Source organism: Takifugu rubripes, chromosome 4, assembly GCF_901000725.2.
Source record: "Takifugu rubripes chromosome 4, fTakRub1.2, whole genome shotgun sequence".
Lineage (NCBI taxonomy): Eukaryota > Metazoa > Chordata > Actinopteri > Tetraodontiformes > Tetraodontidae > Takifugu > Takifugu rubripes.
In genome coordinates this window covers 9936528-9963931 of record NC_042288.1, presented here as the reverse complement: position 1 = coordinate 9963931, position 27404 = coordinate 9936528, and the positions used below count along the sequence as shown (strand labels likewise).

Below are 27404 nucleotides of genomic sequence, written 5' to 3'. Positions count from 1 at the left end.
TCAGCGCCGATGAGTTTGAAGGAATAACCCTCACGCAAACAGACATTGGTATTTTACATACAGTTTTTTTTTTTTTTTGGTTGTTTTTTGTTTTTTATGAACAGCTCAGTTGTTCATAGATTGCTGAAATATAACTTTTTATGATACATTTTTCAGATCTGTTAGCCAGGGCTGAAAGATTGGTATCCGAAGACAACCAAGAAACTGAAAAAGCAGTAAAAGCATTGCTGTGTTCTGAAACCCCACCCCCCGTGCAGGGGACAAATTGCTGTGTAACTGAAATTGGTGAAATTGAGATTGAGAGCAGACCCTCGGCACTTCAACATGGGACTGACTCAAGTAAGCAGACGAACAAACTCTCCAGAAGACGTGTGAGACAGCCAGGAGGACCGAAGTCGACTGTACAAGGTAATATATTTATCTGTGATTAGAAGTATATACAAAATATGTGCCGTTTTGATGATTTGTATTTTAACGATTTTCCCCTCTGTCTAAACAGAACCATCAAAACAGAACCTTCAAACGTGCGCCTCTCTGAGCACTGTGACTCCCACGGCAGCTCCACTCTCCCGTGAACCTTCTGCCCCTGCGAGGAGACGTAGAATACGGCAAGCGTGTACCACTCTGACCCCTGTACTTACAGCGGCACCAGATCCTTTCGAACCTGCGAGGCCGATAAGGAGACGTAGGAACCAGAGACACAAGTCTAACATTGTTAGGAGATTGTTTGATGGTATATTTTATACTATATCTTCTTGACTAATAATAATAATAATATATAAAAAAAAAAAAAAAAAATAACTCATCTCTCATCTAATTACAGATTCAGGGTTGAGATTAAACGAGAGCGTTCCTGAACCGTCCTTCAACAGGGTCGAGGGGGATACGGGGGGCAACGATCATCCCCAACAACGGCACAAGCACCACGAGAGCGTTCGTCAACCGTCCTTCAACAGGGTGGACGGGGATACAGCCGGATACAATCATCCCCAACAACAGCACGAGCACCACGAGAGCATTCCTGATCCGCTCTTTGACAGGGTGGAGGAGGATACAGGCTGCTACATTCATTCCCAACACCCCCAAGACAAGGTAGTGCTGGAGATTTTCAATAATGTCATACGGTATATTGTTTCCTCCAATTGTAACCAAAGGTGTACTAAAACAGTGTTGAAAAAGCTGTAATTTTTTTTTTTTTTTTTCCTTTTTCTGTCTTTTGTTTAAGATATGGATGAGGATTTCAATGTTGAATATTTTAATCAAGTACCGATTGTTTTACAAATAGCTGTTGATCAATTAAGTGATGAGGATTTCAATGTTGAATATTTTAATCAAGTACCGAATGCTTTACAAATAGCTGTTGATCAATTAAGTGAAATTCCAATCTCCATTCCAATAAATTTACATTTTACAGAGCAAAATGAAAACGTCCTAGAACTTGACACCTTACAACTCATAAATGATGCCCTCGAAAACCTTAATGCAGTTAATGCAGTAGAGTTTGAAAATCATTCTCCTTCATCAGCTCTCCACACGCAAAGTGATCATGTCTTACACGCGGTAACAATCAGATCAGAGACGGATTCAGCAGAGACACAAGAAGGGGGGTCAGAGAGCAGCCCCTCAGCCCTTACACACATGGCCCCCCCTAAACTTTCTCCTCAGCAAGGGGGAGGAGGGCTAGGAGAAAATCCATCCGATCTCTCTCCTGAGCGGGGTGAGAGGTTTTTTAATGATTTTATCACATGGAGAACAAGACGCTCCTTTAACATTCCCACTCGGGGAAATGTGCCTGACATTGCAACATTCTATCGAGATGTAACAGGGGTTATCAGCGAATTGGTGGATGTTGCCAGACGACATAGTAGTCGCAATGATTTAATACAGTTGGAGGTGGTGGGTGAAAACGTACACAATCATGTTACAGTTGCTGTGGATGAACAAGGTGAAAATATTCTACCGGCTTTTAATGGAATGCTAGATCGGATTGTGCAGTCAAACGGTATCATTTCATCGGATGAGAATATAGAATTCATCCTTCACGTGGTGCAGAACCCAGGAGGAGGTGCCAAACGTAAGATGGAGAAAACTCTAGACTGTGAAATCATTGACAAAAAAAGACGTCACTTATTTATCGTAGACAACAGAGACAACCAGCTTTGCTTCGCCATCAGTCTAGCTCACGTTATCTACCCGAAACTTACTGAAAGAGGATGCCTTGATATTGCGAGGAAGTTGCAGCATCAGGCTGGTTTAAATGATGAGACCCCCGTCACTTTCAGTGACATTGGTAAATTTGAAAATATTCTGGGGCGTAAAATTGTTGTGTTTTACAGAACATGCCACAGTAAACCCCTCTCACATTATGAGACAAAATTCTCTGATCGTTCCAATCAGTTGTTTCTCTTTTTACTACAAAATCACTATTATGGGATAAAAAATCTCAAAGCCTTCCTGGGGTCGTCAGTCTGTAATTATTGTTACAAGACTTTTAAGCACCCCTATACCCACTTTTGTAAAGGTTACTGCGCAGTGTGCAACGATCCTGCCTGCCCCACAGAAGGGTTCAACACAGTGGTTTGCTCTGACTGTAACAGAACGTGTCGCTCACCCTCTTGTTTCACCAGACACAAATTGGTCGGTTCAAGCAGAAAGTCCAGCCTCTGCGACCAAATCAAAAAATGCACACGATGCGAACTATACTACAGTGTCAATTTGTCGTTAGACGATGCAAAGCATCGCTGTGCGGTGAAAAAATGTAAAATCTGTGGTGAAAAACTGCAGAGCGACTCTAAAGTCGATCATAGTTGTTACATTCCTACCCTCCAACCAGACATCTCACATCCTGATTTGGTTTTTTATGATTTTGAAACATTTGTGGGTCAAAATGGAGAGCATGTTCCTTTTTTAGTGCATACAAAAACATCCAAAGGTGAAGAGAAGGCGTTTTATGGTCTTGACTGTGCTAAAATGTTTATTTTGCATTTCAGGAAGCCACGATACAAACAGAACATCTTTATAGCCCATAATGCCAAGGGGTTTGACAGTTATCTGGTGTTAAAAGGTATGTTGGAACTGGATGTGACGCCACAACAGATTCTGATGAACGGGAGTAAAATCCTCAGTTTTGAGGAATCCCATTATGGTCTCAAATTCATAGATTCCCTGTCATTTCTCCCCATGCGTCTCAGCGCTATGCCCAAAGCCTTAGGATTCACTGACAAGACCAAGGGGTATTTCCCACACAAATTTAGCTCAGAAATTCACCTCAATTACGTGGGGCCCTATCCCGTTCCGTCCGACTACGACGTAGATCGCATGACGGTGCGCGAACGGGAAGAATTTGACCCGTGGTACAACGAGGTCAGCCGCGGTACCTTTGACTTCAAAAAGGAGGCCTCGCTGTACTGCAAAAATGATGTTGACATTCTCACCCAGGGCAGTCTTAAATTTAGAGATCAGTTCCTAGGTGAGACGGGGGTAGACCCTTTTGGTTCTATCGCCATAGCCGGAGCCTGTATGAAGGTGTTTCGCACCAATTATCTGACTCCTAACACTCTGGCTATCCCCTGCCCGCACAACTATTTGAATCAGAGCAAAAGATTCTCTAGCGCATCGGTTCAATGGTTAGAATGGTTGATGCACAAAGAAAAAATCTTTATACAGCATGCTCTAAACATGGGTGAAAAACAGATTGGTGCATTTTTCGTAGACGGATATGCTGAGATTGACGGTGTAAAACATGTCTGGGAATTTCATGGATGTTTTTACCACGGCTGTCCCAGTTGCTTTGATCCCACAGTACAGTGCGATATGAGAGGCGTCACCTTTGGTGAACTGCACTACAAAAGTGAGAAGAGGGTGAGTGAGCTACAGACCACACATGGGGTTCGTGTTGTAGTCATGAGAGAACACACGTGGAACCAGATGAAAACAACATGCACGGAGGTTAAAGAATTTCTCCGTTGCTTTAACGCTCCTGAGCCTCTCAACCCCCGAAAAGCACTTTTCGGAGGTAGAACGAGCGCTTTAAAACTGCGACACACGGCAGCGCCCGATGAAACCATCCACTATGTTGATGTCACCTCACTGTACCCGTTTGTCAACAGTACTTGCTCTTACCCCTTTGGTCACCCCGTGATCATCTACAAAGATTTCGAGGACCCACGCAGCTACTACGGCTTCATCAGAGCCACTGTGTATCCTCCTCGAGGTCTTTTATTCCCCGTGTTACCGCACAAAAGTGAGGGAGGTAAATTACTCTTTACACTGTGTCGCACCTGTGCCGAAACTAACAATGAGGGTGGCCCCTGCGAACACGACGATGAGGGCAGAGCTCTGACGGGGGTCTGGGTCACCGTTGAATTCATCAAAGCTCTGGATGTGGGGTACAGGGTGGGTAAAATTACAGAAGTCTGGCACTTTGACAAGAGCAGCGACACTGTGTTTACCGATTACATACACACCTTTTTGAAAGGAAAGCAGGAAGCCTCGGGTTACCCCGCTGAGGCGACGGACCGAGAGAGCAGGGAAAAATACATCAGGGACTATCAGGAGCATCAGGGCATTCTTTTAGATGCTGGCAAAATCGAGACCAATCCTGTGAAAAGACAGGTTGCTAAATTGTGTCTCAACAGTTTGTGGGGAAAGTTTGCACAGAGAGATAATTTGTTTAAAACCACCATTGTCTCAGATCCTAAAGAATTCTTTAGTTACATGTTTTCAGGTAAATACAAAGTCGAATACTTTACCGTTCTCCACAGCAACAGAGCTCTCATCAGGTGGAAATACACCGACAGGTACGTTCAACCCCCAGGTAAACAGAGTAATGTTTTTATTGCAGCATTCACCACAGCACACGCACGACTGAAGCTGTACAGTTATCTGGAAAAACTACAAGACAGAGTGTTTTACATCGACACAGATAGTTTAATCTATCTGGTCAAAGAGGGTGAGAAACCTCTAGAGCTGGGTAACTATTTAGGTGACCTGACGGATGAACTGGATGGTGACAGCATTCAAGAGTTTGCAGCGGCGGGTCCCAAGAGTTACGCGTACCAAACACGAAATAAAAAGAAAGTCGTCATGCGTGTGAAAGGTATCACTCAGACCCGGGAATTTTGTGAGCGTGTGAGCTTTGACAGTGTCAGAGAGCTGGTGGAGGGTTACCTGAGTAATAAACAAGAGGGAAACACGATCGAGATCCGTCAACACAGCATCAGACGTGATAAAAAGGGTTTCGCATTGAGAAATGTGTCATTTGATAAAAAATTTAGGGTGGTGTATGACAAAAGACGACTCTTTGCTGACGGAACAACTCTGCCTTTCGGGTATTAGAAATGCAGGAAATTGAATTTGATCCTAGGTTTATCTTTCCTTTTTCTTGTTTAATCGCGGGTCCGAGCGGGTGTGGAAAGACCTATTTTGTAAAAAATGTATTGGAAAACTGTGACCGTGTAATAAATGTTGTACCTGACAATATCGTGTGGATTTATACCTCTTTTCAACCTATGTACGCTGAACTGCAAAAGATGATTAAAAACATTAAATTTGTCAAAGGTCTGCCTGATTCTTTTGAAGATGAAACACTGTTTCCTCCTGATCAAAAGCATTTGATTATTTTGGACGATGTTATTTTTCAAGCCTCTGACCATCCTGAAGTGGTAAAGATTTTTACACAGTATCGCCACCACAGAAACATGAGTGTTATGATGTTGACTCAAAACGTGTTTCACCAGGGTAAACACAGTCGCACCATCAGTTTGAACAGCAATTATTTGGTCATGTTTAAAAACCCACGGGATAAACTACAAATGAATATATTGGCTCATCAGATTTTTCCATCACAAAAGACATTTTTCTTGGAGAGTTTTGAAGACGCCACAAAAGACCCTCGCGGGTATTTAATAGTGGATCTCACCCCCGTCTGCCCAGATCCGTACAGACTGAGGACGGGTGTGCTTCCTCACCAGCAAGCGGCCGTTTACATCCCCAGAGCGTCGACGTAGATCATCATGTCAGCGCGTATAAAAAGAAACGCACCCCTGCTGAAGGCCCTGTACCGTGCCACACCCAAGAAACGTAGAGACATTCTTATTCACAGCTCCCCGGATTTTATCCAGACACTGTGTGAGATTTCTTTAAATCTTCTAAAAGGAAACCTCCCCCTGACTCCTTCTCAATTTAAAAAACTGAAGAGACAGAAAAAAATTATCAAACTGTTGGCTGATAAAAGAACCAGTTTAAAGAGGAAGCAACAGGTTCTAAAGAAGCAGACGGGCGGATTTCTTTTACCTCTCCTCTCAGCGGTGGTACCTTTGATCGGGAACCTCGTCGGAGGATTGATACGAAAATGACTTTGAAAAAGGCCCAAAAAATGTTTCTCGTCACCCCTCATCAACTCAACCGCCTGACGCGGCCCTCCCAGTCCATCAGAGATGTCGCGGAGGACGATTTGGATGCTAGGATGAGAGCCATCTTAAACGAGCAGGGGCTGAGCTCTCATGAAAAAATTAAAAAATATAACGCGTTACTGCAAAGATATCTGACCTTTGTGAAGCAGGATCAGACAGAGAATCTGACAGAGAATCTGACAAAGACGGAGGCAGAGGCAGATTCTGGGACGGACGTACGGACGTCCGATAGCATCATCGACGACGTGTTGCAGAGCCTCCCACCGCGAGATCGCAAGAACGCCGAATACGTCTTAAAGAAATTATCCGACCGTCACGATGTTTGGAATACAAAAGGGGAATTTGTGTACCGGGGCAACGTTGTAAAAGGGTCTCACATGATCGATCTATTCAAACGACTCTTGTTTCCTTTTAAAAAGAAAAAATCAGAGGGTTCTGAACCTCCCGGATGGACACATTTTTTAAATACTCTCTCAGAATTAAACATCCCTTTGTCTTCTATAAGTAACCCAAAAGCGCGTAATCAATACCGACTCCTCAAGATGGATGCGATCGGATCTCAAGACTCTGAAACACCTGCGGATCTACCGTCAAAAACTAGAAGACGAACAAATGACCCCCCGCGTTGGATTAACATTTCATCGTGAATAAATGTAATACACAAAGTTTTGTCTTTTACCAATAAAGCGTTTATTAAACATTTTTTTGAGCGTACAGTCATTCATTCAAAAACTTTAAAAATCTTTAAAACATTGCAAAAAACAACACCCCTGCTTGGAGGGACCATTGATTTTATTTCTAATACAGCGCTGATATTTCCTCACATAGTCGTACACCATGAAGTCATTCTTTATTACATCATCATTGTACAAAGACAGTACTTGATCAAAAGATAGCCCGCACGCGCGGTGACAGAGGTAATAGATGCAATGTTGTCCGCAGACCGTCGACATGTGGTGCTGCAACTGAACGTCGTGGTACTCAATGTTTTTAGAACGTTTTTCCAGAAACTGTAAGATGCTTGGGGGGTAGTGATCAAAGTCCGGCGGAAATCCATAAGAATCAAAAAAGGTGGCTATGCCACCATTTTCCAGCGTCAAAGCTAACCAGTGCTCCCCCGGCATGTGAGCCGGATGTGTGTTGACGATAAAGTAGGCCGGGGTTCTAAAAGAGGGATTCAGCATGGGCAGTTGATCGGACGCCCACACCCCGCAAAACACATCTCCCAGCAGGCTATGCAGAAGGTTCTCTAGTTGAACGTTGTCCATCTTTTAATAATAGTCCACCAGCACCTGCCTCTTGGCGTTGATCTCCAGAATAGAATCGTAACAGGCGTAGACGATAAGGGTCGCGGTGTGCTGCAGGGGTGTTCTAAATCTCAACTCCAGCCTGAGGTTTCCGTTTGAGACGGTAGACAGTGCGTCGTTGTCATCGCTCGGATTGAGATTAAACACAAACAGAGAGTAGCCGTCATTAAAGTCATCACGGCTGATACTCAGGGGTAAATCTTTGAGATGTCTCCCGGTAGCCAGGAACATGTTGTAGAATTCTCTGACGGACACCCCGTTGTTAAAATCGGGTTGGAAAGCTTTAGCCGGAACTTGCCGGCCGTCCTGACAGAGAGCCAGGTATTCGATGTCATAGTGTCTGAAATTAAAAGGCGACAGGTCTCGTCTTCCTGTGAAAGCTTCGTGGTGTACCATACCCAGAACCACGTACTTTGGTATGCTACCCAGAAACAGATTCTCCTGGTTGCAAACCCTAGAGTTTGCCGGAATAGAGTAAGTTTTCACATTAACGCGTGAAAGGGGGTAGAGAGCGTTGCCCTTCATTAAGGCGGCGGCGTGACCTAACCTGACTGCAGGGGACACGGCTACTTTTTTAACAAATAGGGAAGCCCCCAGTACTTTTAGGCTAAAAGTAGAGTCACGCGCCCCCATGAGGCAGAAAGCATCGTTGGCTCGCATCAGTTTAATTCTCAAATCGACAGAGTTGAGCAATAGTCTCTCGCAGAAAAAGATGTCCCCGTGGAGAGGACCGAGCAGGTGTACTTCTCTGGAACGGGCTGTGGACGCGGCTCTCCTCGTTAACCCTTTATTTGGACCGTTCACGAGCACGATAGAGTCCACTGACCCGGCGGTATCTTTGTAAAAAAGACCCCCGGTAAACTGACTGGAGAGTGTGTCCGGTGAAAAGTTGAGCAGGGTCTCAATCATGCAGCGATAGGGGTGGGTAGCGCTCGACTGAGAGATGAGTCGATCCCCCAGGGTCACGTCGCATTGACTGAAAATTGTATTTAGAGGATAATTGATAAGACCCACCGCTGCGTCATTAGCTAGGTTCGATCCGTTAGCGTTGGTGATTTTTACACGGAGATGCAACAGAGTGTCGTTCAGATCCAGATACCGGTCCCCGTCTCCGGGGATGAAAAACTCAATGGGTCCCCCGTCGGTGATGGCTGACAGGGGAGAAATTTCCGTGTAGGTTTTTTCATCGATAGACAGCTGCGTCATAGGTGCTGAAAATAAATCCAATTCGGCCAGAGTACACTCTGGAGATTTCTGATGTACTAGAGCCATTTTCTTTTTTCTCAAAGAAAAGATATTCTTAAAAAATATCAGAGCTCCGGACGGACTTCTTCTTCACACGACGGCCTTTTGCAACTGATTTCTTCCTTTTACCGAACGGCTGTTTATTAAAGCTCGAGGGGATGCGTTCTCCGGGGGGTCGTCTTCTCTTCCTACGCGACAACACCATAATGCCCCCGGATCCTTCTTGCTTCATCTCTTGATCATCTTCTTGATCACCGGCGAACCGTTCCATCACGTGTTTGACGGCGTTGGAGGCGATGTTACTCGCAGCGGCTTTAAGATGAGGTTTAGCTATTTCGAAACCTTTCTTGGCCAAAGGGCTGACGAAACGAAATAATTTAGAAAACAAAGATCCTATCCCCCGACCGTACATGACCGGTGCACCGTAAAACCCCGGCAAATTCCCCCCTACTTGACTCTCATAATATTGTACAAATCGGTGAGGATCTTCTCTCAAACCTACCCGAGCCATTTTCTTTTTCTCTATTTTTCTCTTAGCCTTGAACACTTTGTGTGTGGATAGCTGATCAGCCTCCTGAAAATGAATGATGAGGACGCGGGCGATTGGAATATATATAACCCTGGGGTTCAAGTTCTAGGTCTAAAGTGGAGAGTCGCGATAGTCTTGCCGTATGAAAATTTTACCGGTTTGTTTTGATCCGTTTTTATCTCCACCTGAATGTTTTCAATGTGGTTTTTGGACACCGGTAAATAGTAAGCAGGATTGAAATACTGTGTGACGATTTCACCGAACGTTCCTTTTACATCAATCGTTCTCAAAAGTGGCGCATAAACGTCGCCGACCATCTGCGGTGCAACTACGTCGCTGTAACAATACATGTGATAAAACCCAGCTCGTAAATCGCAGGGATAGTACGCATACCTTTGGTCAAACGTAAACCATTCCCCTGATTTCATACCCATCAAATATGCCAGGGGTCCTTCGAAGAGTACGTGGGTTTTACCTCCCGATTGGAAATCAAATCTTTTCAGAAGACTGTCATAGACGAGGTAAATATCAGACTTTATTCTTCTAAATTGTCCGTCCATCTCGAATCTAAAGGCTGAGAAGCCGTTGAAATATGATTGTTTCATCTCTTGACGATGCACCTTGCTCTCCGTGGCCGGTTCTTGAGGGTTTTCCCTCCAGTAAAAGTAGGCATCCTCCTGAGAAAGGTGATAAAAGGTGTGCGGGTATGAAATCTGCGTTAAAGCTACTTCCCAGCTTCCCTCTAAATCGATATGTTGAGGCAAATCCACGCGGTAACTGGAACTCGTGTTTTCTTTAAAAACATCGACGCTGGCGTTGGAGGGTAGGGTAATAAAAAAACCCTCGTCCTTCGGACCGTACATGATGAAATGATATCCGTTGCGATCGCGAGTTGATTTTTATACGTTCTTTAAATCTGCAGCTTTGATCCAGCTGTTGAATTTCTCCGGCCAGTTTTTCCAACTTACAAAGACTTGCTTTTCACCCCTGACGACGTGATGCTTCAGAATCTTTTCTACGTGGAAAAGTCTGTCTTCCCCCATCGTTACCTTTTGTAGCTCTGGCTCATAAAATGACCCTTGGATGGGTTCTCCATCGTAATCTTTTAACTTGTACACTGGAGGGTCGCGAGGGATGCGTTCAGATACCGTAAACACCTCGTTCGTAAAACTCTGTTCATATTTTTTATCAAACACTCCTCTCAGTTTTGAAATTCTAACTAGGTCCCCCTTCTTGAAATTCATCTTGGTTTCAACCTTCCGTCGGTTTTCAGATTTACCGTACAAGTTTTGAAACACTTTAAAAGTGTTCTCCGAGGTTACCTCAGCGGGTTTCATCTTGATACTGCTGTGATAACTGTGATTATAGCTTTTCACCAAGTCTTGTAAGACGTCGGTGTATCGCAGAGTGTTGTTTGCTGTAAAATATCTCCACATTCTACCTTTTAATGTACGATTAAATCTTTCAATCACAGAGGCCTTAAGGTGACTGGCGGTGGAAAAATGAACGATATTGTGTTTTCTCATCAAAGCTTCAAAACTCTTGTTAAAAAATTCTTTCCCCGCATCAGTTTGTATTTTTTCAGGCGTCTGACTTGACTCAAAAATGGATTCAAACGCCTTTACCACCTCAGCCGCTGATTTTCTCTTCAGAGCCCTGACGTAAGCTTTTTTGGAAAATATGTCTATGACCGTTAATAAATAATTATATCCGTCATTATGCTCCGACAGGGCTTGCATATCGCACAGGTCCGCTTGAAATTGGTTTAAAGGGCGGGGGGCGAAAACCCTGTTTCTTGGAAAATGTATCCTGGCCGGTTTGTGTAGAGTGTAAGCGTCCTGTCCCTGTAGAAATGTTTTAACATTTTCTCGAGGAACCGTCTTTCCCATTTCTTCTTGCACCCCCTTATGGAGCCGCTCTACACCACCGAGGCTACCGGGATGCGCGGGATCATAGTACACTTTTTCCATGAAGCGTGTCTCAGACATGTTGAAAACAGAATGAGAAGGGATGCTCGTTTGAGAGGTATTTATTTTTTTATTAGCTGTTAAGAAATCTTTAGCATACACATTTTGTGAGTAACATGAGTAAATACATTTTGTGAGTAACATGAGCAAATACATTTGTAACATTTGTAATGTGAAAGTACAGATAGTCAAAAACTAGTCTAAGACCAATGCGTTATCATCAATAGAGTTTGAGTTAAGACTTTATGATCTAGACTGAGGCAGATATCATCGTGAAATTTTCCAAGTTCTTCCAAGATGCTTACAGAATGGTTGTTTTGCACAAGTCTGCTGGTCACATCAATGAGCAAAGCATAAAAGGCTATCATATGACATGGTTTTACAACATCGTTGGACAGTTCTTTAAAAATTACTTTAAAACAATCCGACAATCCAGATTTGCTCATAAGCATCGTGTCATTTACCATCTCTTCCCAAAGTGCGGGTCCTGCACACGTTCTGGTTTTTTCCAGCAAGATGTTTTTGTTTGAAGCCGTTTTGTTCTCAATAGCCTGGTACAAGATGTTTATTATCTGACCCTTGATCAATTGGATCTTGACACCTTCTACATCGTTTACAACTTTTCCCCAGAAGCTCCCCATTTTATATCTGAAAATGGTGTTTTCAGATATAAGTGTTTTCAGTCCAGTACTGAGTCACCGTGTCCAGATGTTCCTGTTTAATCTCCCTGTCGTTGTCGGCGATACTCTCGTACATTTGTTGGATGGGAGTGTAGATTAATTCGCTGGATTTCAGCTCGAGCAAAAGGCTCTCTGCGGCGATCTTGACTTTCACGTAGTCAGCGTTGACACCGCACGCTTTCAGGAAATTTTGAATAGCAGGAATGAACTTGGGTGTGTAGAGTCTTTTCATCAACATGTAAAAGTTGTTGCGGTAGAAACCCGGTTCGATCACATCCAAACACTGGTGTTGGCGCTGGCTGGGGTGGTCGATCCGACATCCGTTGCAAACCTCACCCTTGTACAGGTCCAGGACGACGCTAAGTAGATGAAGAACGCCTTTTTTTACCAGACCAAAGAATTCAGATGCCCAGCCGTCAAGCTGGTCAGCACCGTTACATACAGCCCCGGGGAGATCCGATGCGTCGTCGGGCAAAGGCGGATCAGGGGTTGTTGAGCGTGAAAGACTCTCCACACCGCTCACAGAGATTGGAGAACCTGGACATGAAGAAGCCGGAGACGGCGCAGGATCTCTGCCTTGGAGAAGAGACTCGGACAGCTCTGGAAGTGATGCCGAGTCTCTGACGGGTGGTGTCAGTGAGGGTGAGTGAGGACTGGACACCCCAGGATCCGATGCCGTGCGTCCGAGGGGTGGGGTTGGTGGAGGGCTTAGCCAAGGAGTGAGAGACTCGTTAGAATCCGTGGGATCCGAGCGTTGGATGAGTGAGTCAAAGTCCAGCCTGCGAGGCCGAAGCCGACGTTGACGGCATTCCGCTTGTGTCTCATCCTCATCCCACAGATAGGAATTGCTCGGATTGTCAGATCCGCTCTTGACGCTTCTGTTGGTAGACATGCTCTCCTTAGTGTTTCACTCCGGTAGTGGGTAACGTATGGTTCAGACGAACGTCTTTTATACATTTGAGATATGGGTGTGGGGTTACACGAGGGAGGACTCTTTTTTTCGTCACCACAGTGTTGTTCCAAAGACGACAATGGTGAAAAAATTTTGTGATTTTATCATCCATTTCATGCATCTTTTCGATCCATGCTGCAAGAGGTAGAGTCAACACGTTGCTGAAAACCCCACAGTCTGAGTTAAAAAGATCCAAGACAAAATACTGTCTCGGTTTCCCTGACATCTCTTCCATCTGCATCTTGTAGCTAGCACGATAGAACCATCTTCCCGTACCCGAGGTTTTCGTCAACCAAATGCTCACAAATGTTTGTTCTGTGGAAGGTTTCTGTTCTGTGTTGTTTCTTTCTTCACAGCCTTCTTCAGTCACACACACCATTCCCGGTTTGATCAGTTTCAACACACCCCAGTCATTGGAAGACATCGTAGCCGACAACATAGGCCCCTCACTGGAAGATTCTTCCCGCTGATAGAGAATCAACTCCCCCGTCTTGTAACGGAACACATACCCAAAACTCCCTGTTTGACTATAAGGCTCCAAAGACCATTCTTGCTGCAAAGGCTCAGAAGGTGACGCCTGAGAACGCTGTACAAACACCGTGGATTTTTCAACTACTTTTCCACACAATTCTCTTATAACGGTCACAGCCGTCTCGCCAATCACGGATGTAGAACTACTCATGTTGCCGACAGATGGATATGCCAGGACTATGGCAAAACTGATTTGTAACTGTTTTGTAACTCCCGCCCTTCCTTATTGAAAACAGGTGGGCAAGGGAGAATGGCGGGAGGCGGGAGGCGGGAGGGAGAAAGGGAGGTGGGGGGGGGGGGGGGATCCACACTCCTCCCTTTTAAAAAAAAAGGCGGGCAAGGGAGAATGGCGGGAGGCGGGAGGCGGGAGGGAGAAAGGGAGGTGGAGGGGGGGGGAACAGTTGTGGGCGGGTTCAGGGAAAGGTCAACCTGTCACTTTGACAAGAAGTGGTCCATTTCTTCTCTCATATTGTTGTAGTAAATCTAACAAAAAATTCTGTTTCATAGTTTACAAAATTTCACAGTGATTTAAACAAAAAATTTATGTATTTGGGTTTACAAGATTTTTTTGTAGGGATTTTACAATGTTTTTATGAACATTTCACGGTCTTTTTTTAGAGTGTAGCACAGTCTGTGCAGCCGCCATCATGCAGTCCCTGTGGAGACCTCTGTGGTGTCTCTGAGATGTCTCCAGGAGGACTTAGCTTTGGGTCGAAAACACCTCTGTCACATTAGCCAGCCTTCCTCTGTAGAAACATGGCCCAACACTCCTGCAGCTAGGCCGGACGTCACTCACCATCTGGGCCCTCAGCTGGATCAAAGGAGGGACTAAACAACCCCCTGTGATGGTTTGGTCATGCTAGACATATACCCCTTGGTCATCCCCCACATACTGGATCAAAACTAAAGTGAGATTTCATCCTTTTCATGAATAACCCAAAGTTTCATTGTCACCTAACTGTTGTTCTGTTCCATTGACATAAAACTTGACCTGTAAAACACTTGACATCATGGTGAGAAAACTGAGCTTGTCTAACACTGTTGATTCAGGTGTGAGAAAAGGATTTTCTTTATTATCGTCCCCGGATGTCCGAATGAGTTCCTTGATTAATATACAATCATTCAAAACATTATAGAGGTTCTTTGATATCATAAACATGGTTTCCACATGAAAGAAAATAAAATGCATTTGAGTAAAATATTTTACAGATGGCTGACCAACATTAAGAGAGGATATGAGCCAAGAGCTCATTCAGCAGCAGCAGCAGCAGCAGCAGCAGCAGCAGCAGCAGCAGCAGCAGCAGCAGCACAGCAGCAGCAGCAGCACAGCAGCAGCAGCAGCAGCAGCAGCAGCAGCACAGCAGCAGCAGCAGCAGCAGCAGCAGCAGCACAAACTGTTGGGCACTAGGCGGATCAAGTCAATAACTTCTCCCATGAGCTGCTGCATTAACAGGAAGACTACCTCCAGAGTCACAGATCCAGTCTTCAACGTCCCCAGAACACTGTCTTCTTAATGAGAAACCTTTTCTAATTCAGCAGCCCCCCCGCCACACTAACCACTGCTATACAGCAGACACGTCAATCGCAGTCCTGAGGGAGCCTGCATTACCCTCATTATTGTTGTTTTATTTATTCATCTTTTACTTGGTATCGATTTGAAAGCTCTATTGATACAGGAAAACATTTAAACTAATTTGTGATGTATGCTGCCCAGTCAAGTCTCTCAAGGATGATCAGTGTTTGAAACATGTTGAGTCTTGTCCCTGCACAGCCACACCAAAGGGTCTGTTTACTCGTTAATGTGCCAGTATCACTTTTAATGTTTACAGTGTCTAAAAGGTAACTCAGCATTTTTATAGAGGTTTTTCAGTGTCAAATAAAAAAATTGCACGAATAAAAATGAGAAAAGATGGAAGTTCTCTTCACCGCAAATTACCACCTCTTGTCACCCTGCTCACCAGTAACAGGGGCATCAATAATGGCTGCCTTATGTTCTTTCACTGTGTATTACATTCTCAGATAAAGCTGAATGTTGCAGCCTTTTGGTGATCACTTTTCCTTCTGGGATGGAAAATTGTTTTATTCTGTTATGAACTAATCAAATTTATAAGTGAAGTTTTTCCTAAATGAGCTTCTGCATGGTTTATTATTAGAATTTGATTGCTGCCCATTTATGTGCATGACAATGAAAATGTGAAAAACAAAGAGTTTGCTTTTTCATGATGCTTTTAATCAGAGGAAGAAATGATTATATACTTCAATTCCATGTTGGACAGGAAAGAGAGAAAAACAGATCTGATTTGTTAAAATGAATGGAAATGCAAGTTTCCCTCTCAGGCCCCCTCCTGGGTCTCTTCATTCTTCATTCCTCTTCTTAAAGCCTGATGAAAGAAAGAGTGGTATCAGTCAACTGAAGCATAATTACACAGAAAAATCAAGGGGAAAAAGGATTCAGACCTTTGAGTTGAATGGGGCCAGCGACCAGTGTCTGGCTCTCGTGCTGAGACTGCAGGTCTCTGGTCTTACGTCTCACGCAACCACGGCGACAGCGAGAGTTGGTGTCACTGTCCTGGCAGATCAGCACCTTGCACTGAAGATACACAGACTCGCCGGCTCGCAGAAACTGGAAGGCTCTAAAACCGAAGCGGGCGTAGTGTTTGAAGCCAGATGCGTAGACTTCATAAGTGCTGTCTGCAGCGCATCTACAGGTGAAACAGAGGTTGTTACGTCCTGCTGCTGCCAGAAAGGACCCAGTAAAATTTAAAGACCTTAATTTGAAACATTCTGTTAAAAGTGCATTCTTACCCATTGCGAACCAAATAATAAGCTCTGGTTTGGAAGTCGTGGGGTGAAGGTGAGGCCACGCAGGTATCAATAAAGAGAACCAAAGACCTGTCATTATTCTCCAGTTCCACTTGAATGAACAATTCCTGGTTGAGCAAGACCTCATATGGAACTTGAGTAACCTGAGATTGTAGGAGATCAAAACAATCAGCACTCTTGTGGAATAGATTGAAGAAGGATCCACTTTTACATGGCGTGCACCCTTGATTTCCACACCTTGTATATGAAACTGCTGGATGTGTAGAAATGCATGCTGGTGATGAATCTGCCTGTGCCTGTGATGCTGCTGTTATCACGATGTTCGATGAGATACATGATCTCTGATATCGAGTCTTGATCCATTTTACAGCCCACTAACAGCTTGAGATGATCCTGATGCGTGATTTCCCCAGAGGAGGAGGGATAGGCGCGAAGAGTGTTGGTGTACACCGCCCTGCCGTCCTCAAACTGTCCAAGGTAGGAGACTTTCAAATGTAGCGATAACATACCAGAGAATTATTGTAACATATTCTCTCTGAAAGGATGCAAGGTGTTACCGTTTTGATGTTGCCACAGGTGTCAATGGGGAAAACAAAGGTCACGTCATATCTGGAGATCTGGGGTCTGCATTGAGGGTCATTTAGGTACACGCTGCTGCCGTCATAGCCGAGAGAGTTCAGGTAAGCCCTGCTGATCACAATGGTCATGTTGCCTAAACAAACGACTCGACCTGCAACAGAAAAGCTAATTAGTCAAAAATGGAGCCAATAGAGCCGATTTCAGTCTCATTCAGACAAGGAGGCATCATTCTGCTCCTTAAGACCCGATGTCAACACAGTCCTGTGATTGACGAGAGGGTTTTACACAACCTGTCCAAAAGCACCCATGTGACCAAGTCACTTCCTCTTTGCCTTTCTCGCCTCATTCAGGAGACTGTAAGCGTGTTGGTAGAAGCTTTGCTGTGCGCCAAAACATAAATCAATCCATTGGTTTGGTGGAGGTGTGTCCCTGTGAACTGTGTGGTTCATCTGTTGAGTGAGTTTCTGTTGCAGCATTAGCTGGTGTTTTTCATTCCTCTGTTAATTTGATGCTTTGAAATTACTTCTCTTGACCACTGCAGAGGTGAGATTCTATTCTTAATTAATGTTTCTTTGCTTTCTTTAATCCTGCAGCCGTGCACTCAGTGAAGCTTTGTTTTAGAAGCTAGCTTGCCGTGGTTCTCTCACCTGTCTACTGTGCGATGATTCACCTGAGAAGTGGGCGTAATGCGTCATTGAAGCAGTGTGACCACACAAGGGAAGGCTTTCAGTTCAGTGCCAATACATTGTAGTGCGGCACAAGGGGGTGGGGTGGGGGTGTTACTTGTAATACTTAAAGTTTTTGTACCTTAAATGTTTAAAGTGAATGAAATCATCCAGAATTGTATAAATAACGATAGAAGAGTGTCCCGAAAAATGACGTTTTGACCTGGTAAAGGTCTTATTCATGCAAAGCACTTGAAATAACTAAGAGCTGGCTTGCTGTGATGGCTGCAAAGAGATGGTTCATCTTTGATGCTTGAAGTGGGTCAGCGTGAGGGATAGGATTTGGGTTAGAGTGGTTAGGGTTTTGAGTTAGAAGTTGGGTTTAGGGTTAGTCCTAGGTTTCAAGGGGGTTAGGGTTTTGGGTTAGGCAAATTTGGGTTTAGGGTTAGGAATCTGGTAAGGTTCGGGTAGACTGAGGGTTGGTTAGGGTTTAGTATTTAGGATTAGGGTTGAGTGATCCATAGTGATGCGTATGAATTTTGTTTGTTCACACATCAAAGGTATAACAGTTATTAAAATTTTACAGTACTACAGAATTTTATCTACTAATTTACAGGAAGAATTTTGTCCACTTTCAGTTCCTCAATCATACCTGAATTTGCTGGCAGAGAGCTGGTGAACTCAGCTTTAAAGCCTCTAGCAACCACAGAGCTGTCGGTCCTGAAGAGTACCGTTAAGTAGTTGGAGGAAGAGTGGAAGGAGGTCACGGTTTTGTTGCACAACTTGCCCAAAAGCGGTGAGCCAACAGAGGGTCCATCATAAACAGCAACATAATCACAGGAGCAGCAGTTCTCCAATCTAATTTTTTCAAAAAGATGAACAAAAACAACAAAGTATCTTTAAGCCATTGCAGAGAGTATTAGTGATCCCAAAAATGGGAGATGTTATTTGCTCACTCCATGAATCTAAAGGACAGGAAGACTTTTTGGTCGTTTTGTACTCTGAGCTGCCAGGTACAGTAGGAATTGCTGTAGTAATAGCCTGGGTGGTTCGGGCTGGTGAAGGTGCCAGAGTGAGACAGATATTTTTCACAGCTGTTTCCTGATGCAGAATGCAGAAGATGTGTTACAGGCTGTGGGTCTTGAAATAATGTAACAGTGGAAGAGTCACAGATGTGTAGGCAGATGTGTGTACCTGTGGTTGGTGGTGTAGGTCCAGTGGTTGAGTTTTGGCAGTAATCTGTGAAAAATGGAAGAGAACGAAGATGTTGACATCTCTTTTCCTTACATTCTGAGGGCTCTTGATCATTCCACACCTCAACAAATACATGCATGGGACGGATGATATACTGTAGTTTACACAGCTGGCAGTTGTTGTTATGAAGAGACTAAACATTAGATAAGTAGGCATTAAAGAACTTTCAGTCATTACTTACAGTTGTAATCACGGCAACAGTTGCCATAGTAGCGACAGGAACTCGCACAGGAGCAGCTCCCCATGTGAGAACCACAGTTGTATCGACATGACGGCTGTGGAGTTGTTGCTGAGGGGTAGACTGGTGTGGTGGGAGCCGGTGTAGATGTGTTTACGCAGTAATCTGTCAGATGATTAATAATAAATATAGGTTTGCATTGCAAACAACTTTTTTGACAGTTATTCTCATTGAAGGAAAGTGAATATCGTCTGTGTCGTTGTGTCTTCTAACAATACTTACTGTTGTAGTCAGGACAACAGCTCCCCCAGTACTGACAGCTTGAAGAACAAGAACAGTTTCCAACCTGGTGTCCACAGTTGAACCTGCAAGACCCACTGGCTGCAGAAACAACAGGTGAAACACTGTTAATAGAAACTACATAGAATATACAGAAACATAGACACTCTGGATTGTGCAACAGGACCTACACACTATTCGGTAGTGAGCACGGAATCCCTGGCTGGTCACACTGCCGTCACTCTTGAAGTACACAGTCAGATAGGCACCAGTGGAGTGGAAGGTGGCACGTTGGGAGCCACATAATCTCCCCAGAAGCCGGCTACTACTATTGTAGCCATCATAGACGTAAATAGCATCATAACTACAGGAGGAGTGACTCTCAACGCTGTAAAAGAAGAAGAGAGGTTTGCATTAAATGTTTAAAATATAATCATCCTCATCACAGGAGCCTCCAGGACAATCGATGCTGCTTACTTTACATAAGAGAACTCCAGTTCTATGATGCTCCGTCCTGGCCTGATGTACCAGGAACATCTTGCATTGTTTGGGTATGAAGATGGATAGTTGGGGCTGTAAAAAGTTCCAGAACTTCCATATAGGTAGCCACCACACGGTGCACCTAAATTTATTCAGAAGCATAAATACGAACAATAAATAAGAAATAGTAAATTAGGACAGTCTGAAAATAAGAGCTGATAAAACAGCTATCAAACACAATAAAGTATGCAACATGTGATATTTATAACTAAAATGATCCAGTGGCATGATGGCCATCCATACCTGTGGTGTTTGATGTTTCTGTGGTTCCCAGGTCCTGTGTGGTACTTGATGCAGTGCTTGATGGGCAGTAATCTATCAAAGAATACAGTTACGAAGGTCTCAATAATATTTAATTCAAATGATGTGTCTCTATATCAGGAATAACAGACAAACATTGCTGACACAATGTGGTGTCTTCCCCAATGAGCTTACGGCTACGTGATACTTACAGTAGTAATCACGGCAACAGTTGCCATAGTAGCGACAGGAACTCGCACAGGAGCAGCTCCCCATGTGATTACCACAGTTGTATCGACATGACGGCTGTGGAGTTGAATTGGTTCCCAGGTCCTGTGTGGTACTTGATGCAGTGCTTGATGGGCAGTAATCTATCAAAGAATACAGTTACGAAGGTCTCAATAATATTTAATTCAAATTATGTGTCTTTATATTACAATCGTAGAGATCATGACCACAGTACACCCTGGGCCAAACCTCTGCGTTAAAGAGACATTTTCTGAAGTGCATTTTGTAAATGTGTGTTGGTTTATCACATAGTGCCCTTGTTTGACTTATTTGCATCTTCTGATTACATCTTACCAAATACTGTTTTGGGTGTTCTCGTCCCTTGGATATCCACTGTCTCTGTTTAGGACAGAATTTTGTGTGTTATGAGGATTTCTTTCTTTTTGCCCAGAAGTTCCTCGTAGCAGTGGGTAGAAGCCTTTTGACAATATTTATTTCAGGGTATTTTCTTGTACTCCAAGTGGTCCAGTACTGTAGATGTTCTGTGTCTTTAAAAGCAAACTCATATTGCAGTTGGACTGCTTCATTAGCAAGATTGTTCTTTGTCTTGGATAATGTTGTCTGTTGCATAGCAACATACGTAGAGCGTGTAGTTAATGTCTTTAGGACCACCTCTTGTCACCCTGCTCACCAGTAACAGGGGCATCAATAATGGCTGCCTTATGTTCTTTCACTGTATATTACATTCTCAGATAAAGCTGAATGTTGCAGCCTTTCGGTGATCACTTTTCCTTCTGGGATGGAAAATTGTTTGATTGTGTTATGAATTAATCTAATTTATAAGTAAAGTGTTTTCTAACCGAGCTTCTGCGTTTTATGTTTTATTTCATTTTGATCAATCCTCATTCATGAGCATGACAATGAAAATCTTAAAAACACAAAGAGTTTGCCTTTTGATGATGCTTTTAATCAGGTCATTAGGAAGAAATGATTATATACTTCAATTCCATGTTGGACAGAAAAGAGAGAAAAACAGATCTGATTTGTTAAAATGAATGGAAATGCAAGTTTCCCTCTCAGGCCCCCTCCTGGGTCTCTTCATTCTTCATTCCTCTTCTTAAAGCCTGATGAAAGAAAGAGTGGTATCAGTCAACTGAAGCATAATTACACAGAAAAATCAAGGGGAAAAAGGATTCAGACCTTTGAGTTGAATGGGGCCAGCGACCAGTGTCTGGCTCTCGTGCTGAGACTGCAGGTCTCTGGTCTTACGTCTCACGCAACCACGGCGACAGCGAGAGTTGGTGTCACTGTCCTGGCAGATCAGCACCTTGCACTGAAGATACACAGACTCGCCGGCTCGCAGAAACTGGAAGGCTCTAAAACCGAAGCGGGCGTAGTGTTTGAAGCCAGATGCGTAGACTTCATAAGTGCTGTCTGCAGCGCATCTACAGGTGAAACAGAGGTTGTTACGTCCTGCTGCTGCCAGAAAGGACCCAGTAAAATTTAAAGACCTTAATTTGAAACATTCTGTTAAAAGTGCATTCTTACCCATTGCGAACCAAATAATAAGCTCTGGTTTGGAAGTCGTGGGGTGAAGGTGAGGCCACGCAGGTATCAATAAAGAGAACCAAAGACCTGTCATTATTCTCCAGTTCCACTTGAATGAACAATTCCTGGTTGAGCGAGACCTCATATGGAACTTGAGTAACCTGAGATTGTAGGAGATCAAAACAATCAGCACTCTTGTGGAATAGATTGAAGAAGGATCCACTTTTACATGGCGTGCACCCTTGATTTCCACACCTTGTATATGAAACTGCTGGATGTGTAGAAATGCATGCTGGTGGTGAATCTGCCTGTGCCTGTGATGCTGCTGTTATCACGATGTTCGATGAGATACATGATCTGTGATATCGAGTCTTGATCCATTTTACAGCCCACTAACAGCTTGAGATGATCCTGACGCGTGATTTCCCCAAAGGAGGAGGGATAGGCGCGAAGAGTGTTGGCGTACACCGCCCTGCCGTCCTCAAACTGTCCAAGGTAGGAGACTTTCAAATGTAGCGATAACATACCAGAGAATTATTGTAACATATTCTCTCTGAAAGGATGCAAGGTGTTACCGTTTTGATGTTGCCACAGGTGTCAATGGGGAAAACAAAGGTCACGTCATATCTGGAGATCTGGGGTCTGCATTGAGGGTCATTTAGGTACACGCTGCTGCCGTCATAGCCGAGAGAGTTCAGGTAAGCCCTGCTGATCACAATGGTCATGTTGTCTGAACAAACGACTCGACCTGCAACAGAAAAGCTAATTAGTCAAAAATTGAGCCAATGGCTATTTTTCATTTCCACTGATAGAGAGTAGTTTACTAAGATATCAACAGTGCAACAGTACAACATTACAATTTTACAAGACTCCAGTCCTTTATCAGTACTATTATACCCGTAGTCTTTTGCCCACTTTCAATTCCTCAATCGTACCTGAACTTGCTGGCAGAGAGCTGGTGAACTCAGCTTTAAAGCCTCTAGCAACCACAGAGCTGTCGGTCCTGAAGAGTACCGTTAAGTAGTTGGAGGAAGAGTGGAAGGAGGTCACGGTTTTGTTGCACAACTTGCCCAAAAACGGTGAGCCGACAGAGGGTCCGTCATAAACTGCAACGTAGTCACAGGAGCAGCAGTTCTCCAATCTAATTTTTTCAAAAAGATGAACAAAAACAACAAAGTATCTTCAAGCCATTGCAGAGAGTATTAGTGATCCCAAAAATGGGAGATGTTATTTGCTCACTCCATGAATCTAAAGGACAGGAAGACTTTTTTGTCGTGTTGTACTCTGAGCTGCCAGGTACAGTAGACATTGTTGTAGTAATAGCCTGGGTGGTTCGGGCTGGTGAAGCTGCCAGAGTGAGACAGATATTTTTCACAGCTGTTTCCTGATGCAGAATGCAGAAGATGTGTTACAGGCTGTGGGTCTTGAAATAATGTAACAGTGGAAGAGTCACAGATGTGTAGACAGATGTGTGTACCTGGTCCCTCTGTGGTTACTGGTGCCTCTGTGGTTACTGGTGCCTCTGTGGTTACTGGTCCCTCAGTGGTCACTGCTGCCTCTGTGGTTACTGGTGCTTCTGTGGTCACTGGTGCATCAGTGGTTACTGGTGCCTCTGTGGTTCCTGGTGCCTCAGTTGTAACTGGTGCCTCTGTGGTTACTGGTGCCTCAGTTGTAACTGGTCCCTCAGTGGTTACTGGTCCCTCTGTGGTCACTGGTGCCTCAGTGGTTACTGGTGCCTCTGTGGTTACTGGTGCCTCTGTGGTTACTGGTACGTTTTCACAGTAAACTGTCAGAAAGATATGAGAAATTGACCAGGTCTCTCAATGTATTTTCCCAAATATATTAATATATATTTTGATGAAAATGTTGCGGTAATTTACAGTAGTGTCCCAATACTGGAGTAATGTTCAGTGGGACTTTATTAGTGAGCTAAATTTGTCCCAGTGGAGGTACGTCAGGATTTACATGATACACAAAATAATTTAGAGTAATAATTTTGCAAAATGTAAAGATGTGGATTTTCAAATCACAACTAAAACCAAATAAACTGGCACTGTAGCCCAAAAGATATGTTGACATTAAGGCACCTTCGTGGGAAAGCAGGAAGAATGCTGACTGAATTTATATTGATGCTGATTGAGCTCGGGTTGATGTCCTCCTATGAGGCAATAAAATTACGGGCTAGTAGCTTTTCTAAAATCATTCTGGAAATATATTGTCATTATTTTTTCTACCGCTGCTTACTCATGTAGTCTGGACAACAGGTCCCCCAGTGCTGACAGCTTGTAGAACAAGAGCAGTTTCCAACCTGGTGTCCACAGTTGAACCTGCAAAACCCACTGGCTGCAGAAACAACAAGTGAAACACTGTTATTAGAATCTGCTGACAAACGATTGAATTATTTTCTTGTCATGTGATATTGTATGGAATCATGGACAGTCCAGATTTTGTAAAATCCTAAAAATATCTCAAATAGGATAAACCAGACCTACACACTATTCGGTAGTTAGCACGGAATCCCTGGCTGGTCACACTGCTGTCACTCTGGAAGTACACAGTCAGATAGGCACCAGTGGAGTGGAAGGTGACACGTTGGGAGCCACATATTCTCCCCAGAAGCCGGTTACTACTATTGTAGCCATCATAGACGTTAATAGCATCATAAATACAGGGGGGGTAACTCTCTATGCTGTAAAAGAAGAAGAGAGGTTTGCATTAAATGTTTAAAATATAATCATCCTCATCACAGGAGCCTCCAGGACAATCGATGCTGCTTACTTTACATAAGAGAACTCCAGTTCTATGATGCTCCGTCCTGGCCTGATGTACCAGTAACAGCTTGCATTGTTTGGGTATGAATATGGATAGTTGGGGCTATGAAAAGTGTCACTACTTCCATATAGGTAGCCACCACATGGTACACCTAAATTCATTTATAAGCATGAATATTTTAAAAAAAAATCAAAAGTAGAAATGAAAGCTGATAAAGTACTTCTGAAATACAAGAAAGCATGCATTTTATGATGTTTATCAAATAAATAGGTAGGACTATGATCAAAAATACCTGTTACTGGTGCCTCTGTTGTTACTGGTAGGTTTTCACAGTAATCTGTCAGAAAGATATGAGAAATTGACCATGTCTTTGAATGTATTTTCCCAAATATATTAATATATATTTTTATGAAAATATTGCGGTAATTTACAGTAGTGTCATAATACTGGAGTAATGTTCAGTGGGACTTTATTACTGAGCTAAATTTGTCCCAGTGGAGGTATGTCAGGATTTACATGATACACAAAATAATTTAGAGTAATAATTTTGCAAAATGTAAAGATGTGGATTTTCAAATCACAACTAAAACCAAATAAACTGGCACTGTAGCCCAAAAGATATGCTGACATTAAGGCACCTTCGTGGGAAAGCAGGAAGAATGCTGACTGAATTGTTAGATCCATTATATTAAAGTTATCTCTTATTTGCTTTTACCTTGTTATATTCTTTATTCTTGTTATATTGCTTCTCATTACTTCATGTTTCTTATTATTTGCTAATGCTTAATGTTCATGATGCTTGATATGTCAACTCGAACTTCTCTGGTCAAGGACAACAGAAATGCAGCTGCTGTGGGGAAGTGGCATTGACTGGAGACTGAGCTGCAGAGCCTGACCCAGGAGCTGTTCTTTTAATCTGTCTGATATGGAAGAATGTGCTGTGTGCGAGCTAAGATAATCAAATCAGTGAAGACCTACGTATAATCTCACCATTATGATTTCCAGTCTTTTGCTTTGTTTGGGACCTGCTATCTTGTGTTTTCCCCTCCCCTTAGACACATTTGACTTCTGTGTAACTAGGAACCTCCTATTTTCAATGAAAGAAGGATGGCGGAAGTTGTGCCTCAGAACGTGTTGGAGATCTGTAACTGAGCACATCTCTCCGTTCTCCTTGCAAGTAAAATTCAAAACTGTTGTCTTTGCCTCATTTGTTTTTCTCGTGTTTCAGGTCGTTTGAACCTAACATGAATTTATATTGATGCTGATTGAGCTCGGGTTGATGTCCTCCTATGAGGCAATAAAATTACGGGCTAGTAGCTTTTCTAAAATCATTATGGAAATATATTGTCATTATTTTTTCTACCGCTGCTTACTCATGTAGTCTGGACAACAGCTCCCCCAGTGCTGACAGCTTGTAGAACAAGAGCAGTTTCCAACCTGGTGTCCACAGTTGAACCTGCAAGACCCACTGGCTGCAGAAACAACAAGTGAAACACTGTTATTAGAATCTGCTGACAAACGATTGAATTATTTTCTTGTCATGTGATATTGTATGGAATCATGGACAGTCCAGATTTTGTAAAATCCAAAAATATCTCAAATAGGATAAACCAGACCTACACACTATTTGGTAGATAGCACGGAATCCCTGTATGGTCACAATGCTGTCACTCTGGAAGTACACAGTCAGATAGGCACCAGTGGAGTGGAAGGTGGCACGTTGGGAGCCACATAATCTCCCCAGAAGCCGGCTACTACTATTGTAGCCATCATAGACGTAAATAGCATCAAAAGCACAAGAGGAGTGATTCTCTATGCTGTAAAAGAAGAAGAGAGGTTTGCATTAAATGTTTAAAATATAATCATCCTCATCACAGGAGCCTCCAGGACAATCGATGCTGCTTACTTTACATAAGAGAACTCCAGTTCTATGATGCTCCGTCCTGGCCTGATGTACCAGGAACATCTTGCATTGTTTGGGTATGAATATGGATAGTTGGGGCTATGAAAAGTGCCACTACTTCCATATAGGTAGCCACCACATGGTACACCTGAATTTATTTATAAGCATGAATATTAAAAAAGAAAATCAAAAGTAGAAATGAAAGCTGATAAAGTACTTCTGAAATACAAGAAAGCATGCATTTTGTGATGTTTATCAAATAAATAGGTAGGACTATGATCAAAAATACCTGTTACTGGTGCCTCTGTTGTTACTGGTAGGTTTTCACAGTAATCTGTCAGAAAGATATGAGAAATTGACCATGTCTCTCAATGTATTTTCCCAAATATATTAATATATATTTTTATGAAAATATTGCGGTAATTTACAGTAGTGTCATAGTACTGGAGTAATGTTCAGTGGGACTTTATTACTGAGCTAAATTTGTCCCAGTGGAGGTACGTCAGGATTTACATGATACACAAAATAATTTAGAGTAATAATTTTGCAAAATGTAAAGATGTGGATTTTCAAATCACAACTAAAACCAAATAAACTGGCACTGTAGCCCAAAAGATATGCTGACATTAAGGCACCTTCGTGGGAAAGCAGGAAGAATGCTGACTGAATTGTTAGATCCATTATATTAAAGTTATCTCTTATTTGCTTTTACCTTGTTATATTCTTTATTCTTGTTATATTGCTTCTCATTACTTCATGTTTCTTATTATT

The 27404-nt window shown here is 43.2% G+C and overlaps 3 protein-coding genes and 1 long non-coding RNA gene across 4 annotated transcripts in view; 1 reads left to right on the top strand and 3 right to left on the bottom strand.

Moving 5' to 3' along the window:
• The window catches only part of LOC101078735 (cubilin-like), a 78500-nt gene that overhangs the window by 22736 nt on the left and 28360 nt on the right, over window positions 1-27404 (bottom strand). The window contains exons 16-21 of the mRNA XM_029835161.1: window positions 20395-20458; window positions 20186-20257; window positions 19880-20024; window positions 19594-19790; window positions 19406-19504; window positions 19127-19288 (exon numbers count right to left, since the gene is read on the bottom strand). Coding sequence (XP_029691021.1) covers window positions 19127-19288; window positions 19406-19504; window positions 19594-19790; window positions 19880-20024; window positions 20186-20257; window positions 20395-20458 — 739 coding nt within the window. The remainder of the gene's footprint in view (window positions 1-19126; window positions 19289-19405; window positions 19505-19593; window positions 19791-19879; window positions 20025-20185; window positions 20258-20394; window positions 20459-27404) is intronic.
• LOC115249547 (CUB and zona pellucida-like domain-containing protein 1) lies at window positions 14101-17161 on the bottom strand. The gene is made up of 5 exons (XM_029835172.1): window positions 17005-17161; window positions 16685-16915; window positions 16430-16590; window positions 16082-16326; window positions 14101-16005 (listed from the first exon to the last, which is right to left on the bottom strand). The coding sequence occupies exons 1-5, from the start codon at window positions 17152-17154 to the stop codon at window positions 15980-15982; spliced, it is 813 nt and encodes a 270-aa protein (XP_029691032.1). The 5' UTR covers window positions 17155-17161; the 3' UTR covers window positions 14101-15979.
• Window positions 16837-27404, top strand: part of LOC115249549 (uncharacterized) — a 41354-nt gene continuing 30786 nt past the window's right edge. Inside the window, exons 1-4 of the long non-coding RNA XR_003888228.1 lie at window positions 16837-16924; window positions 17024-17127; window positions 22347-22453; window positions 22553-22656. This is a non-coding gene — a long non-coding RNA (uncharacterized lncRNA). The remainder of the gene's footprint in view (window positions 16925-17023; window positions 17128-22346; window positions 22454-22552; window positions 22657-27404) is intronic.
• Window positions 21368-23359, bottom strand: LOC115249546 (CUB and zona pellucida-like domain-containing protein 1). The gene is made up of 7 exons (XM_029835171.1): window positions 23198-23359; window positions 22894-23099; window positions 22534-22706; window positions 22214-22444; window positions 21959-22119; window positions 21611-21855; window positions 21368-21534 (listed from the first exon to the last, which is right to left on the bottom strand). The coding sequence occupies exons 1-7, from the start codon at window positions 23200-23202 to the stop codon at window positions 21509-21511; spliced, it is 1047 nt and encodes a 348-aa protein (XP_029691031.1). The 5' UTR covers window positions 23203-23359; the 3' UTR covers window positions 21368-21508.

What these genes read in the sequence shown, in the direction of transcription:
- LOC115249547 (XM_029835172.1), bottom strand. Translation starts at nt 17,154, where the DNA reads ATGACCATTGTGATCAGCAGGGCTTACCTGAACTCTCTCGGCTATGAC. An exon ending in CCAGCAGTTTCATATACAAG is followed by an intron (nt 16,591 to 16,684) that starts GTGTGGAAATCA and finishes CTACAATCTCAG; the next exon opens with GTTACTCAAGTTCCATATGA. An exon ending in TGGCCCCATTCAACTCAAAG is followed by an intron (nt 16,006 to 16,081) that starts GTCTGAATCCTT and finishes TTCTTTCATCAG; the next exon opens with GCTTTAAGAAGAGGAATGAA.
- LOC115249546 (XM_029835171.1), bottom strand. An exon ending in CCAGCAGTTTCATATACAAG is followed by an intron (nt 22,120 to 22,213) that starts GTGTGGAAATCA and finishes CTACAATCTCAG; the next exon opens with GTTACTCAAGTTCCATATGA. An exon ending in TATTATTTGGTTCGCAATGG is followed by an intron (nt 21,856 to 21,958) that starts GTAAGAATGCAC and finishes TTTCACCTGTAG; the next exon opens with ATGCGCTGCAGACAGCACTT.